The 17,009-nt window shown below is 38.4% G+C and overlaps 1 protein-coding gene across 2 annotated transcripts in view; it reads right to left on the bottom strand.

Annotated features, from left to right (window-relative positions):
• Positions 1 to 16,708, bottom strand: part of LOC112665641 (C-type lectin domain family 9 member A-like) — a 42,740-nt gene extending 26,032 nt beyond the window's left edge. Inside the window, exon 1 of one of the 2 annotated variants that reach the window (XM_049102703.1) lies at positions 16,549 to 16,708. In XM_049102703.1, coding sequence (XP_048958660.1) covers positions 16,549 to 16,560 — 12 coding nt within the window. In that variant the 5' untranslated portion in view covers positions 16,561 to 16,708. Of the gene's footprint in view, positions 1 to 3,624; positions 3,781 to 16,548 lie in introns of those variants that run through there. The other variant, XM_025455645.3, reaches the window with a different exon arrangement.
• Between the last annotated feature and the right edge of the window lie 301 nt (positions 16,709 to 17,009).

Below are 17,009 nucleotides of genomic sequence, written 5' to 3'. Positions count from 1 at the left end.
CTTCAGTTCTAGTGAAAATAGCATCAGGTCTCATTTAACAAGCAGACCAGAGCATACTTGGTGTGGCCAAGAACCAAACACTGCCCAGAGCCAGCAAGATGAGCCTTTAGAGATGCCTGGCCCGAAGGATAGAAGAGCCAGAACAGACCAGTAGAGTGCACATAGCACACACCAAAGACAATTCCCGCAGTGCCAGGCCCTAGACATTATATGACCTCCTCTTTATAAAGCTGGTACTCTCAGGGGCAGAAATCATAACAGGCTTTTCTAACACAGAGAAGAAGACAGAGACTTAGAGAAAATCCCAACATGGTAGAATTTGTCCCAAGGGAAACAACAAGGAAAGGTCGTGGCCAGAGATGTAATAAAAAAACACACATAGTAATATGCCTGATTAAAAATATGCCTGATTAATAAAAAAAATTTTTATTAAAAATAAAAAACACACATAGTAATATGCCTGATGGAGAATTTAAAGCCACAATCATAAAGATACTCACTGGACTTGAGGAAAAAATGGAAGACCTCAAGGAGTCCCTTATTGAAGAGATAAAAGGTTAAAAAATGATCCTTCAGAAATGAAAAATGCAATAATTGAGATTTGAAACATACAAGATGCAATGAACACAAGGGTAGGAGAACCGAAGGAATGGATAAGGGGTATAAAAAATAAAATAATGGAAATTAATGAAACTGAAAAAAAGAATAATTATGGAACATGAGAATGGATGTAGTAAACTCTATGACTCCATCAAACATAATAACTAATATGGGATTCTCAGTAGAAGAAGAGAGAGAAAAGGGGCAGAAATTTTATTTGAGGAAATAATAGCTGAAAAGTTCCCTAATCTGGAGAGGAAACAGACATCTAGATCCAGGAGGTACAGAGAACTTCCATCAAAATCAACAAAAGCACGCTAATACCAAGACATATTATAATTAAATATGCAAAATATAGCAATAAAAAAAATCCTGAAAACAGCAAGACAAAAGAAGTCCCTTACTTACAAGGGAAGAACCATAACACTAGCTGCAGATGATGTCTCAATAGAAATTTGGCAAGCCAGAGGGAGTGGCATGATATATTCAAGGGGCTTAATGGGAACAATCTGCATCCAAGAATACTCTATCAGCAGGGCTGTCATTCAGAATAGAAGGAGAGGTAGAGTTTCTTAGATAAGCAAAAGCTAAAGAAGCTTGTGACCACTAAACCAGCCCTGCAAGAAATATTAAAGGAGACTGTTTGAGTGGAAAGGAAAGACCAAAAGCAACAAAGGCAAGAAAGCGACAGAGAAAAACTCAAGAAACAATGACAAAACAAGTAATAAAATGCCACTAAATACATATCTATCAATAATTCTCTAAGTGTAAATGGAATAAGTGCTCCAATCAGAAGCCATAGGGCATTAGAATGGCTAAAAAAAAACCAAAATCCATCTATGTGCTGTCTACAAGAGACTCATTTTAGACCTAAGGACACCTGCTGATTGAAAGTGAGGCCACAGAGAAATATCTATCATGCAAAGAGATGTTCAAATAAAGCCAGAGTAGCAATACTTATATAAGACAATCTAGATTTAACCCAAAGATTGTAACAAGAGATGGGGAAGGGCATAATATCATACTAAAAGGGACTATTAATCAAGAAGATCTTGGGGCACCTGGGTAGCTCAGTCAGTTAAGCATCTGACTTCAGCTCAGTTGGTGATTTTAGGGTCCTGAGATTGAGCTCCGTGAGGGCTTCCCATTAAGTAGGGAGTTTGTCCTTCGCCCTCTGCCCCCCTTCCACTCATTCTTGCTCTCTCTCTCTCTCAAGTAAAATATTTTAAAAAAGGCTTATCAATTGTAAATATCTATGCTCCCAAAGGGAGCACCCAAATATATAAAACAATTAATAACAAACATAAAGGAACTCACTAATAAAAATTCAATAATAGAGGAGGAGGGGCAGGATGGCAGAAGAGTAGGGTCTCCAAATCACCTGTCTCCACCAAATTACCTAGAAAACCTTCAAATTATCCTGAAAATCTATTAATTCGGCCTGAGAATTAAAGAGAGAACACCTGGAATGCTACAGTGAGAAGAGTTCACGCTTCTATCAAGGTAGGAAGATGGGAAAAAAGAAATAAAGAAACAAAAGGCCTCCAAGGGGGAGGGGCCCCGCGAGGAGCCGGGCTGAGGCCAGGGCGAGTGTCCCCAGGACAGGAGAGCCCCGTCCTGGAGACGCAGGAGCTGCACCGACCTTCCCGGGGGAAAGGGGCTCGCAGGGAGGTGGAGCAGGACCCAGGAGGGCGGGGATGCCCTCGGGCTCCCGGGGACACTAACAGACACCTGCGCCCCGGGAGAGTGCGCCGAGCTCCCTAAGGGCTACAGCGCGCACGGCGGGACCCGGAGCAGCTCGGGGGGCTCGGGGGCGGCTCCGCGGAGGGGGCTGCGGGGCGGGAGCAGCTCGGGGGGGCTCGGGGGCGGGAGCAGCTCGGGGGGCTCGGGGGCGGCTCCGCGGAGGGGGCTGCGGGGCGGGAGCAGCTCGGGGACTCGGGCGGCGGATCCGCAGAGGGGGCTGCGGCCGGGAGCGCGAATCCAACAGCGCAGGCCCCGGAGCACAGGGCGCCGGGACACAACACAGGATCCGGCCTCCCCCCGGGACAAGCAGAGGCCGGGAGGGCCCAGGACAGCAAGGACGCTCCTGCCCCGAGCTGAGCAGATCAGCGGCCCCGCCCGGAGCCTCCAGGCCCTGCAGACGGAGAGCTCCGGAGCTACTGCAGGAGCTGACTCCATGGTTCCAGAGCTGGCCCCGCCACTGGGGCTGTTGCTCCTGGGGCCACCGGGTAAACAACCCCCACTGAGCCTTGCACCAGGCAGGGGCACAGCAGCTCCCCCAAGTGCTCACAACTGAGAATCAGCACAACAGGCCCCTCCCCCAGAACACCAGCTAGACGGACAAGTTCCAGGGGAAGTCAAGGGACTTAAAGTACACAGAATCAGAAGATACTCCCCCGTGGTTCTTTTTTCTTTTTTTTTTTTGTTGTTGTTGTTTTGTTTTGTTTTGTTTTGCTTTTTTGTTTCCTTCCCCCACCCCTTTTTGTCCTTTCTTTCTTTTTCTTCTTTTTTTTATTTTTTTTCTTCCTTTTCTTTCCTCTTTCTCTTTTCTTTCCTTCTTTATCTCCTCTCTTTTTCCCCTTTTCCCAATACAACTTGCTTTTGGCCACTCTGCACTGAGCAAAATGACTAGAAGGAAAACCTCACCTCAAAAGAAAGAATCAGGAACAGTCCTCTCTCCCACAGAGTTACAAAATCTGGATTACAATTCAATGTCAGAAAGCCAATTCTGAAGCACTATTATACAGCTACTGGTGGCTCTAGAAAAAAGCATAAAGGACTCAAGAGACTTCATGACTGCAGAATTTAGAGCTAATCATGCAGAAATTAAAAATCAATTGAATGAGATGCAAGCCAAACTAGAAGTCCTAACGATGAGGGTTAACGAGGTGGAAGAACGAGTGAGTGACATAGAAGACAAGTTGATAGCAAAGAGGGAAACTGATGAAAAAAGAGACAAACAATTAAAAGACCATGAAGATAGATTAAGGGAAATAAACGACAGCCGGAGGAAGAAAAACCTACGTTTAATTGGTGTTCCCGAGGCACCGAAAGGGACAGAGGGCCAGAATATGTATTTGAACAAATTCTAGCTGAAAACTTTCCTAATCTGGGAAGGGAAACAGACATTCAGATCTAGGAAATAGAGAGATTCCCCTCCCTAAAATCAATAAAAACCGTTCAACATCTCGACATCTAATAGTGAAGCTTCCAAATTCCAAAGATAAAGAGAAGATCCTTAAAGCAGCAGGAGACAAGAAATCCCTGACTTTTATGGGGAGGAGTATTAGGGTAACAGCAGACCTCTCCACAGAGACCTGGCAGGGCAGAAAGGGCTGGCAGGATATATTCAGGGTCCTAAATGAGAAGAACATGCAACCAAGAATACTATATCCAGCAAGGCTCTCATTCAAAATGGAAGAAGAGATAAAGAGCTTCCAAGACAGGCAGCAACTGAAAGAATATGTGACCTCCAAAACAGCTCTGCAAGAAATTTTAAGGGGGACTCTTAAAATTCCCATTTAAGAAGAAGTTCAGAGAAACAATCCACAAAAACAAGGACTGAATAGATATCATGATGACACTAAACTCATATCTCTCAATAGTAACTCTGGACGTGAACGGACTTAATGACCCCATCAAAAGGCGCAGGGTGTCAGACTGGATAAAAAAAGCAGGACCCATCTATTTGCTGTCTACAAGAGACTCATTTTAGATAGAAGGACACCTACAGCCTGAAAATAAAAGGTTGGAGAACCATTTACCATTCAAATGGTCCTCAAAAGAAAGCAGGGGTAGCCATCCTTATATCAGATAAACTAAAATTTATCCCAAAGACTGTAGTGAGAGATGAAGAGGGACACTATATCATAATTAAAGGATCTATCCAATAAGAGGACTTAACAATCCTCAATATATATGCCCCGAATGTGGGAGCTGCCAAATATATAATTCAATTATTAACCAAAGTGAAGAAATACTTAGATAACAATACACTTATACTTGGTGACTTCAATCTAGCTCTTTCTATACTCGATAGGTCTTCTAAGCACAACATCTCCAAAGAAACGAGGGCTTTAAATGATACACTGGACCAGATGGATTTCACAGATATCTACAGAACTTTACATCCAAACTCAACTGAATACACATTCTTCTCAAGTGCACATGGAACTTTCTCCAGATAGACCACATACTGGGTCACAAATCGGGTCTGAACCGATACCCAAAGATTGGGATCGTCCCCTGCATATTCTCAGACCATAATGCCTTGAAATTAGAACTAAATCACATCAAGAAGTTTGGAAGGACCTCAAACACGTGGAAGTTAAGGACCATCCTGCTAAAAGATGAAAGGGTCAACCAGGAAATTAAGGAAGAATTAAAAAGATTCATGGAATTCTCATTCATTAATGAGAATGAAGATACAACCATTCAAAATCTTTGGGATGCAGCAAAAGCAGTCCTAAGGGGGAAATACATCGCAATACAAGCATCCATTCAAAAACTGGAAAGAACTCAAATACAAAAGCTAACCTTACACATAAAGGAACTAGAGAAAAAAACAGCAAATAGATACTACACCCAGGAGAAGAAGAGAGTTAATAAAGATTCGAACAGAACTCAACGAAATCGAGACCAGAGGAACTGTGGAACAGATCAACAGAACCAGGAGTTGGTTCTTTGACAGAATTAATAAGATAGATAAACCATTAGCCAGCCTTATTAAAAAGAAGAGAGAGAAGACTCAAATTAATAAAATCATGAATGAGAAAGGAGAGATCACTACCAACACCAAGGAAATACAAATGATTTTAAAAACATATTATGAACAGCTATACGCCAATAAATTAGGCAATCTAGAAGAAATGGACGCATTCCTGGAAAGCCACAAACTACCAAAACTGGAACAAGAAGAAATAGAAAACCTGAACAGGCCAATAACCAGGAAGGAAATTGAAGCAGTCATCAAAAACCTCCCAAGACACAAAAGTCCAGGGCCAGATGACTTCCCAGGGGAATTCTATCAAACGTTTAAAGAAGAAACCATACCTATTCTACTAAAACTGTTTGGAAAGATAGAAAGAGTTGGAGTACTTCCAAACTCGTTCTATGAGGCCATCATCACCTTAATTCCAAAATGAGACAAAGACCCCACCAAAAAGGAGAATTATAGACCAATATCCCTGATGAACATGGATGCAAAAATTCTCAACAAGATACTGGCCAATAGGATCCAACAGTACATTAAGAAAATTATTCACCATGACCAAGTAGGATTTATTCCCGGGACACAAGGCTGGTTCAACACTCGTAAAACAATCAATGTGATTCATCATATCAGCAAGAGAAAAACCAAGAACCATATGATCCTCTCATTAGATGCAGAGAAAGCATTTGACAAAATACAGCATCCATTTCTGATCAAAACTCTTCAGAGTGTAGGGAAGAGGGAACATTCCTCAACATCTTAAAAGCCATCTATGAAAAGCCCACAGCGAATTTCATTCTCAATGGGGAAGCACTGGGAGCCTTTCCCCTAAGATCAGGAACAAGACAGGGATGTCCACTCTCACCACTGCTGTTCAACATAGTACTGGAAGTCCTAGCCTCAGCAATCAGACAACAAAAAGACATTAAAGGCATTCAAATTGGCAAAGAAGAAGTCAAACTCTCCCTCTTCACCGATGACACGATACTCTACTTAGAAAACCCAAAAGCCTCCATCCCAAGATTGCTAGAACTCATACAGCAATTTGGTAGCATGGCAAAATACAAAATCAATGCCCAGAAATCAGTGGCATTTCTATACACTAATAATGAGACTGAAGAAAGAGAAATTAAGGAGTCAATCCCATTTACAATTGCACCCAAAAGCATAAGATACCTAGGAATAAACCTCACCAAAGAGGTAAAGGATCTATACCCTAAAAACTAGAGAACACTTCTGAAAGAAATTGAGGAAGACACAAAGAGATGGAAAAATATTCCATGCTCATGGATTGGCAATTAATATCGTGAAAATGTCAATGTTACCCAGGGCAATTTACACGTTTAATGCAATCCCTATCAAAATACCATGGACTTTCTTCAGAGAGTTAGAACAAATTATTTTAAGATTTGTGTGGAATCAGAAAAGACCCCAAATAGCCAGGAGAATTTTAAAAAAGAGAACCATATCTGGGGGCATCACAATGCCAGATTTCAGGTTGTACTACAAAGCTGTGGTCATCAAGACAGTGTGGTACTGGCACAAAAACAGACACATAGATCAATGGAACAGAATAGAGAACCAGAAGTGGCTGGCCCCTCGACTTTATGGTCAACTAATATTTGATAAAGGAGGAAAGACTATCCACTGGAAGAAAGACAGTCTCTTCAATAAATGGTGCTGGGAAAATTGGACATCCACATGCAGAAGAATGAAACTAGACCACTCTCTTTCACCATACACAAAGATAAACTCAAAATGGATGAAAGATCTAAATGTGAGACAAGATTCCATCAAAATCCTAGAGGAGAACACAGGCAACACCCTTTTTGAACTCGGCCATAGTAACTTCTTGCAAGAAACATCCATGAAAGCAAGAGAAACAAAAGCAAAAATGAACTATTGGGACTTCATCAAGATACGAAGCTTTTGCAGCTTCGTATACAGGATACAGTCAACAAAACTAAAAGACAACCTACAGAATGGGAGAAGATATTTGCAAATGACCTATCAGATAATGGGCTAGTTTCCAAGATCTATAAAGAACTTATTAAACTCAACACCAAAGAAACAAACAATCCAATCATGAACAGAAATCTCACAGAGGAAGACATAGACACGGACAACAAGCACATGAGAAAATGCTCTGCATCACTTGCCATCAGGGAAATACAAATCAAAACCATGATGAAACTACCTCACACCAGTGAGAATGGGGGAAATTAACAAGGTAGGAAACCACAAATGTTGGAGAGGATGTGGAGAAAGGGGAACCCTCTTACACTGTTGGTGAGAATGTGAACTGGTGCAGCCACTCTGGAAAACTGTGTGGAGGTTCCTCAAAGAGTTAAAAATAGATCTGCCCTACGACTCAGCAATTACACTGCTGGGGATTTACCCCAAAGATACAGATGCAATGAAACGCCGGGACACCTGCACCCTGATGTTTCTAGCAGCAATGTCCACAATAGCCAAACTGTGGAAGGAGCCTTGGTGTCCATCGAAAGATGAGTGGTTAAAGAAGATGTGGTCTACGTATACAATGGAATATTACTCAGCCATTAGAAACGACAAATACCTACCATGTGCTTCAACGTGGATGAAACTGGAGGGTATTAATAGTGAAATAAGTCAGTCGGAGAAGGACAAACATTATATGTTCTCATTCATTTGGGGAATATAAATATAGTGAAAGGGAATAGAGGGGAATTAGAAGAAATGGGCAGGAAGTATCAGAAAGGGAGACAGAACATGAGAGACTCCTAACTCTGGGAAATGAACTAGGGGTGGTGGAAGGGGAGGAGGGCGGGGGGTGGGGGTGACTGGGTGGCAGGCACTGAGTGGTGCACTTGACGGGATGAGCACTGGGTGTTATTCTGTATGTTGGCAAATTGATCACCAATAAAAAATAAATTTATTATTTTAAAAAAAGTACAAAAAGATTGAGAAAATACCATGCATACTTCCTAATCACAATATTATGAAACTTCAAGTCAACCACAAGAAAAATTTGGAAAGGTAACAAATACATGCAGGTTAAACAACGTGTTACTAAAGAATAATGAGTCAGCCAAGAAATCAAAGGAGAAACTTAAAAAGCACATGGAAATGAAGAAAATGAAAATACAACTATCCAAAACCTTTGGCATGCAGCAAAAGAAGTCCTAAGAGGAAAGTATATAGTAAATACAGGCCTACCTCAAGAGGCAAGAAAAATCTCCAATAAAAAACAAAAACAAAAATCCACCTAATCTTATACCTAAAGAAGCTAGAAAAAGAACAACAAACAAAACTGAAAGCAAATCAAAAGGAAGGAAACAATAAAGATCAGAGCAGAAATAAATGACATGGGGTGGGGAGGTAGAAGAGATCAATGAAACCAGGAACTGTTTCTTTGAAGAAATTAATACAATTGATAAATGCCTAACCAGACCTACCAAAATGAAAAGAGAAAGGAACCAAATAAATAAAAGCAACAAATGAGTGAGGAGAATTAATACCAACACCACAGAAATGCAAACAATTATAAGAGAATATTATGAAAAACTATATACCAACAAATTGGACAACTGAAAAAAAGGAATAAATTGCTAGAAACATATAAACTACCAAAACTGAAACAGGAAGAAATAGAAAACTTAGATAACCAGAAAGAAAATTGCATCAGTAATCTAAAATCTCCCAAAAAACAAAAGTCTAGGGCCAAATGGCCTCACACTGAAATTCTATCAAACATTAAATAAGAGTTGATACCAATCCTTCTCAAATTATTCTAAAAAATATAAGTGAAAGAAAAACATCCAAATTCATTCTACAAGGCCAGTATTACCCTAATTCCAAAACCAGACAAAAGACTCTAGTAAGAAAATATCTCCAGGTCCATATCATTGATGAACATGGATACAAAATTCCCAATAAAATATAGGGCAAATCAAATCCAACAGTACATTAAAGGAATCATTCATCAAGGTCAAGAGGGACTTAATCCTGGGCTGCAAAAGGGGTTCAATATTTACATATCAGTGTGATATACCACATTAATCAAAGGAAGGATAAGAACATTATGATCCTTTCATGGTGTGTATAAAATGCATTTGACAAAGTACAATACCTTTTAATGATAAAAACTCAACAAAGTAGGATGAGAGGGAATATACCTCAGCATACTAAAAACCATATATGAAAATCCACAGCTCACACTATCCTCAATGGGGATAAACTTTGAGTTTTTCTTCTGTGGTCAAGAACAAGACAGGAATGTCCACTCTCACCACTGTTATTTAACATAATACTGGAAGTCCTAGCCATAGCAATCAGACAACAAAAAGAAATAAAAGGCTTCTAAATCAGCAAGAAAGAAGTCAAACTTTAATTATTTGCAAATGACATGATTCTCTCTATATAGAAAACCTGAAAGACTCCACCAAAAAATTGTTAGAACTTATACAAGAATTTAGTAAAGTCACAGGATAGAAATTCACTGTACAGAAATATGTTGTGTTTCTATACACAAATAATGAAGTGGCAGAAATAGCAATCAAAGCAATCCTATTTACAGATGCATCCAAAACCATATCTAGGAATAAACTTAACCAAAGAGGTAGAAGATCTATGCTCTGGAAAGTATAAAACACTGATTAAAGAAACCCAAGACGGGGGTGCCTGGGTGGTTCAGTAAGTTCAGGATCTGAGTCTTGGTTTCAGCTTAGGTCATGATCTTAGTGTGGTTGAGATCCGGTCAGGAGTTAGATGCTACACTCAGCACAGTCTACTTGAGTTTCTCTCTCTTTCCCTTTATCTCTCCCCCCACTAGCACTCGTTCTCTCTTTCTCTCTCTTTCAAAAATAAATAAAATCTTAAAAAAAAAATAAATTCAAGACAATCCAAAAAAATGGATAAACATTTCATCACGTCCACAGATTGGAAGAAAAATATTGTTAAAACATCTATGTTACCCAAAGCAATCTATGTTACCCAAAGCAATTAAATCCCAGATTTAATGCAATCTCAACAAAATGTGAACAATATTTTTCACAGAGCCAGAACAAACAATCCTAAAATGTGTATGGAATGAGAAAAACCAAATAGCCAAAGCAACCGTCAAAAAAAGTAATAGCAGAAGGCATCACAATTCTATACTTTAGGTTGTAACATTATAACTATAATATTACAAAATTGTAGTGAGTAAGACAGTATAGTACTGGCACAAAAACAGACAGATACAAATTAATGGAACAAAATAGAAACCCAGAAATAAACTCACAACTGTATGGTCAATTCATCTCCAACAAAGCAGGAAAGAGTATATGGAAAAAGTCTCTTCAACAAATGATTTTGGGAAAACAGGACAGCAACATGCAAAAAAATGATACTGGATCACTTTCTTACACCATACACAAAAATATATCCAAAATGATAAAAGACCTAACTGTGATACAGGAAACCATCAAAATCCTTGAGAAGAACACAGGCAGTAACCTCTTTGACATTGGCCATAGCAACTTTTTCCTAGATATGTCTCCTCAGGCAATGTAAATAAAATAAAAAATAAACATTTGGGAATTATCAAAATAAAAAGTTTCTGCACGGAAAAGGAAACAATCAATAAAACTAAAAGGCAGCCTATGGAACATGAGGAGATACTTGCAAATGATGTATCTGATAAAGGATTAGTATCCAAAATATATAAACAATATATCAATCTCAACACTCAAAAAGCAAACAATCTGGTTAAAAAATGAACAGAAGACATGAAGAGACATTTCCCACAGAAGTCATAAAGATAGCCAACAGATGCGTGAAGAGATGCTCAACATCACTCATCATCAGGAAAATACAAATCAAAACTACAGTTAGATATCACCTCACACAGTCAAAATGTCTAAAATCATCAACACAATAAATGGCAGGTGTCAGGGAGAATGCAGAGAAAGGGGAACCCTCTTGTAGTGTTGGTGGGAATGCAAACTGGTGCAGCCACTGTGGAAAACAGTATGAAGGTTTCTCAAAAAGTTAAAATTAGAACTACCTTACAATCCAGCAATTACACTATTGTCTTTCAAGTTCTGTGCCCATTTTTTAATCAGGATATTTATTTCCATTGTTTTTGTTGAGTTGTAGGAATACTTCGTTATATTCTGGTTATATATCAGATATAAACCTGCCACCCTCTCAGTTCTCTAAGTTGTCTTTTCATTCTGTTGATGGTATCTTTTAATGAAGAGAATTTTTCCGTTTTGATTAGTCCATTAATTTAACTCTACGCTTCAGTGTCACATATAAAAAATCATTGACAAATCTAATGTCATGAAAATTTTCTCGTTGGTTTTCTCCTAAGATTTTTATGATGACATGTCTTTCATTTAAGGCTCTGATCCATTTTGAATTACTTTTGTATGTGATATAAGTTAAGGGTCAGATTTTATTTTTGTATGTAAATAGCCAATTTTTCCAGTATCTCTTGTTGAAGAGACTGTCATTTCTTCCATCAGATAGTCCTGGCACTCTTGTTAAAAATCATTTGACCAAAAATACAAAGGTTTGTTTCCGGGGTCTGTATTCTATAACATCAGCCTATATTTCTGTCTTTATGCCAGTACCATCCTATAGACTGAACAAAAATTACAAGTTGACCTATGATGGGAGAACTTATGATTCTATGACAATGATTTTATAATGACTTTATGGTGATGGAAAAGTGATGCACATTCAGTAGAAACTATATTTTGATTTGGATTTTTCATCTTTTTCCAGGCTAAACCATACTCTCATGATGCTGGACAGTGGCAGTGAGCCACACCTCTCAGAAAGCCATGTGATCCCAAAACAACTTATGTACTTACAACTACTCAGCACCCATACAACCATTCTGTTTTTCACTTTTCACTTTCAGTACAGTATTTAACAAATTACATGAGATATTCAACACTTTAATATAATGGAGGCTTTGTGTTATATGATTTTGCCTGACTGTAGGCTTATAATTTATATATGTAAATATATACTATATTTATATAATTTTATAAATTATATATATATATATTTGCCAGTTAGATTATTCTTGTTTGGGATGCCTGGGTCACTCAGCGGGAGTCCCCAGATCGAGTCCCACATCAGGACCCTGCATGGAGCCTGCTTCTCCCTCTGCCTGTGTCTCTGCCTCTGTGTGTGTGTGGTCTCTCATGAATGAATGAATGGATGAATGAATTAGATTATTCTTGTTTGGCATTTTTTCTGTCAGGTATTTGAATATATCCTCCCTTTTATTTTTCTAGGCTGTAAAGTTTTTGCTGAAAAACCTGCCAAAAGCCTAATAGGAGTTTATGTGTATGTTACGAAGGGAACATACAACAACAAAAACAAAAAGCCATGTACAAATTCAATGCAATCACTGTCAAAGTCCAATAGCAATATTCACAGAAATGGAGAAGGCAATCACAAAATCTGTATGAAACCACAAAAGACTTTGAATTGAAAAAGCAACCCTGAGAATGAAGAACAAAACTATAGGCATCCCAATTCCTTATTTTAAACTATACTACAAAGCTATAGTAATTAAAACAGTATAGTACTGGCGTAATAATAGAGAAATGGAACAGAGTCAAGAGCCCCAAAATAAACGCATGCATATGTAGACAACTAATATTAACAAGTAAGCCAAGAAAATTCACTGTAAAAAGGATAGTCTCTTCAAAATGGTATTGGGAAAACTGGATAACCACATGCAGAATAATAAAATTGAACCCTATATTAAATTACTCACAAAAATTAATTTAAGATGAATTAAAGACAAACATAAAACCTGAAATCATAAAATTCTATGAAAAAAACATAGAGGAAAAACTCCTGGCATTGGTCTTGGCAACATTTTTTTTTTTTCAGAAATGACACCAAACGCAAAGGAAACAAAAGTAAAAATTAAAATCTTGATATTAAAAAAAACAATAAAATCTTGATATTGTAATTCCCACTACCTGTAATAATGGCCTTTTTTGGAAATAGAATCACCACAGATATAATTAAGCTAAAATGAGGCCGTTAGGGAGGGACCTAATCAAATATGATGAATCTCCTGATGACAAGAGGGATATTTGATCAATGACATACAGGAAGAATGCCATGTGATGACAGAAGCAAAGATGAGAGTGATACAGAGACAAACCAAGAAATGCCAAGGACTGCCAACAACCATCAGAAGCTAGGAAGAGGAAAGGAAGGATTTACTCAAACAAGTAAAATAAAGAGTCTCAAATGGAACATAGTCCTGTCATCTTGATTTTAAACTTATAGCCTCCACAACTATGAAAAATGAATGTATGTTGTTCAAAGACATTCAGGTTATGACACTTGTCATGACAGCAGAAGGAATAAATATACCAACCATGTAACCAGCACCCAGATTATTACACCCACCAATATCAGCACAGGAGAATGCCCCTTGGATGTTGTTTTCTCAAGGATAACTCTGCACCATGGTAAATACTATTCATTCCCCATTATTACTTTTAGGAAGAAATCCACACAGCAGGAGTTTTTCTCCTAGTTTTTAATAGCAGTGATTAAACATCCCTAATGTTCAACCTTATAAATAAATGCAATAATAAAAGAATGAGCTATTTTGTGTCAGGCTTCTTTTGCTCAAAATTAGGTTTGTGATATTAATCACAAAAACATGGACAGATAGTTTAAATAACAGAAATACCAGAAAGACGTGCTGAGACTCACAAATAATAGGAATTTGTACATTTAAATGACAGAACAAAACCACTTTTATTGGTGAAGATATTATTGGCAAAATCAAACAGATCAGTAACACACTGCACTGGTAAAGAAGTGAGGAAGCAGGAATTTTTTTAATTTTTTAATGCTACTGTCTGGAGATAATAGGTGTACAACCTCTACTGAAATATTGCATGCCTATTAATCATTTTATTAATTTGCCTATCATTTATAAATGCCTATCATTTATTTAGTTTGACAGAGAGAAAGAGAGACAGAGAGAGAGAGCGCGCACAAGCAGGGGGAGTGGCAGAGGGAAAGGGAAATGCAGGCTCACCACTGAACAGGTACCCCAATGTGGGGCTCAATCCCAGGACCTTGGGATCATGACCTGAGCCAAAGGCAGATGCTTAACTGACTGAGCCACCCAGGTGTCCTGATGTACAGCAGTTTTTGACACAGAAATTTCACCGCTAGAGATTAACCCTACACATATGCTATATGGTAAATGATAATGTATTAAGTGCTATTCATTCAGGCATCTTTCTACAGTTTAAAATTCTGGGACAAACCTAAATATCCATTGGAAATAAAACTAGTAGATAAATTTTTGGTCCACCTATTTAGTGCAGCATTGGCAGCTGCTTACAAACAGTGATACAGGTCCTATGTACTGATATGGAACAAACTGCAGGATATGTTTCTAAACAAAAATGTAAAGAAGAAGCACCACTGTTTGTAGTTATGTGACATTTTGTTTAGCAGACAGCACGCATATGCTTGTACTTCCCTAGAATATCTCTGGAATACAATCTAAACTAGTTACATATTTCCCTCTGAGAAGGGAACTAGGTGAATAGCAAACAAGATGGGTTAATAAGAGGATTTGTTCATCATTTCAAACAATGTAAACGTATTAATTCCTATTTATTTATATCAAGATCATTTCATTATTTTTTAAATGTAAAATCTTACACTCAATCAAATTGACTTTATTTCCCATTCTCTGATACATTGACTCTTGAAATTTCTAAACAATAAGCTTATTTTGGGGTGCATAATTTTACTATTTATAAACTTCAGTGTTTTACCCTTGCTGAGAAATGTTTGAAAGATCATAACCCTTAATAAACCATGCATGGTGGACTAATTTGAGTAAATACTCCAAGTTTTTTCCCCTAATAACTGTTGAAGAGTGAAAATATTAAAATTTTGATGTCAGTAATACTTTTAATAATCAGAGCCAGTGAACTTTTCACAAATGTAATGAAAGTGTTTACTACAATCAACAGTAAAAATAGCTGATGACTTGAGGTGTCCACATTTTACATCCAATAAACTCTGTTGGAAATCCCTGCATCAGAGAATATATTTATTTTACAAAGCCATTTATCAGGCAAAATTTATCACAAATTTAAAACATATATACAGGGGGATCCCTGGGTGGCTCAGAGGTTTGGCGCCTGCCTTTGGCCCAGGGCGTGATCCTGGAGTCCCGGGATCGAGTCCCACGTCGGGCTCCCAGCGTGGAGCCTGCTTCTCCCTCCGCCTATGTCTCTGCCTCTCTCTCTCTCTCTCTCTCTCTCTCTATGTCTATCATAAATAAATAAATTTTTAAAAAAATAAAATATATATACAGTTATTTCAATGGACATACAGTGAGTGAGAGGCATATAGTTGTAAGATTAAAGAGTAATTGTAACTAAACTAATGGAAATGTTGCCAATGGACAATTGAAGAAAGGGAAGAAGTAGAAAGGGTAGTACAAACTGGGATGTATACATGAGTGAGACATGCAAAATGTGAAAAATTCTTCTTCTAAAACTGAAAAAGTCTTCTTCTAAGACTCCTGAAACATCTAGGAAGTAACCAAATATAATAAATTCATTATGTGACACACTGTAACTGCACATAGAGTTTTTTCAATTTCCTATGATTCATATTAATGTGCACAGAGTGCACATCTCCAACACTAGCCTCACTTTGAGCATAGAAGATGCTTATATGCATTTAAAACAGAGTGCATATTTCCCCCTCAGCCTAATGTCTTCCACACCAAAAAAAAAAATCATTAAAATTTTATGAAACTGGGCAATCAGAAGGAATAAGGTACATGGATTTTAAATTTGGGAGTGAGGTTACAATATACAGGAAAAAATATTACTTAGTTTTCCTTTATGACTGTAACTGATAGGAAGTAACAATTTCAGGTAGTAAAATTGTCAGTGAGAATTTGCCAACTTTTTAAAGTCTGCTATTGGGGTGCCTGGGCTGCTCAGTTGATTAAGTGTCTGCCTTTGGCTCAGGTCATCATCCCAGGGTCCTGGGATAGAGTCCCACATCGGGCTCCCTGCTCAGCTAGGAGCCTGCTTCTCTGTCTCCCTCAGACCCTCCCAGCTTGTGCGCTCTCTCTCTCTCTCTCTGTCAAATAAATAAATAAAATCTTTTAAAAACAAAAACAATAATAAAGTCTGCTATTATTTCAGTAGTACTTCTTTTAAGGGATTCCATTACCCTACCTGCTCCTTCATGGTTTTTCTTCTGTATCTTGAAGCAGTTTTCTCAATAATGATTTCTGGTTATCCTCATCTTATCTTATCATTATCTAAACATTTAGGTGTCCAAGGCTCAGGCCTTTCATTTCCTAAGAATCACTTCCACTCTCTTACTTTTCACACTGTCTATGCACTGCTGTGTGCAACATCTGCATTCCCAACACAGACCTCTCACTTGAACATCATAATAACGTATCACAATGCCCTTGTGACTGACACATCCATATATAGCTAATGTTTAATCAATTTCTGAAAATTATATCTAAAACTGAATGCCACATGTGCCCTCTTAACATCAATATCAGCATCATTCGGGCAGCCCTCTTGGATCAGGGGTTTAGCGCCGCCTTCAGCCTAGGGCATGATCCTGGAGACCTGGGATCGAGTCCCAGGTCGGGCTCCCTGCATGGAGCCTGCTTCTTTCT

This window comes from Canis lupus, chromosome 27 (genome assembly GCF_003254725.2).
Source record: "Canis lupus dingo isolate Sandy chromosome 27, ASM325472v2, whole genome shotgun sequence".
NCBI classification, from domain to species: domain Eukaryota; kingdom Metazoa; phylum Chordata; class Mammalia; order Carnivora; family Canidae; genus Canis; species Canis lupus.
Note: the sequence above shows the minus strand (reverse complement) of the source record. Positions and strands in the feature narration are given on the sequence as shown.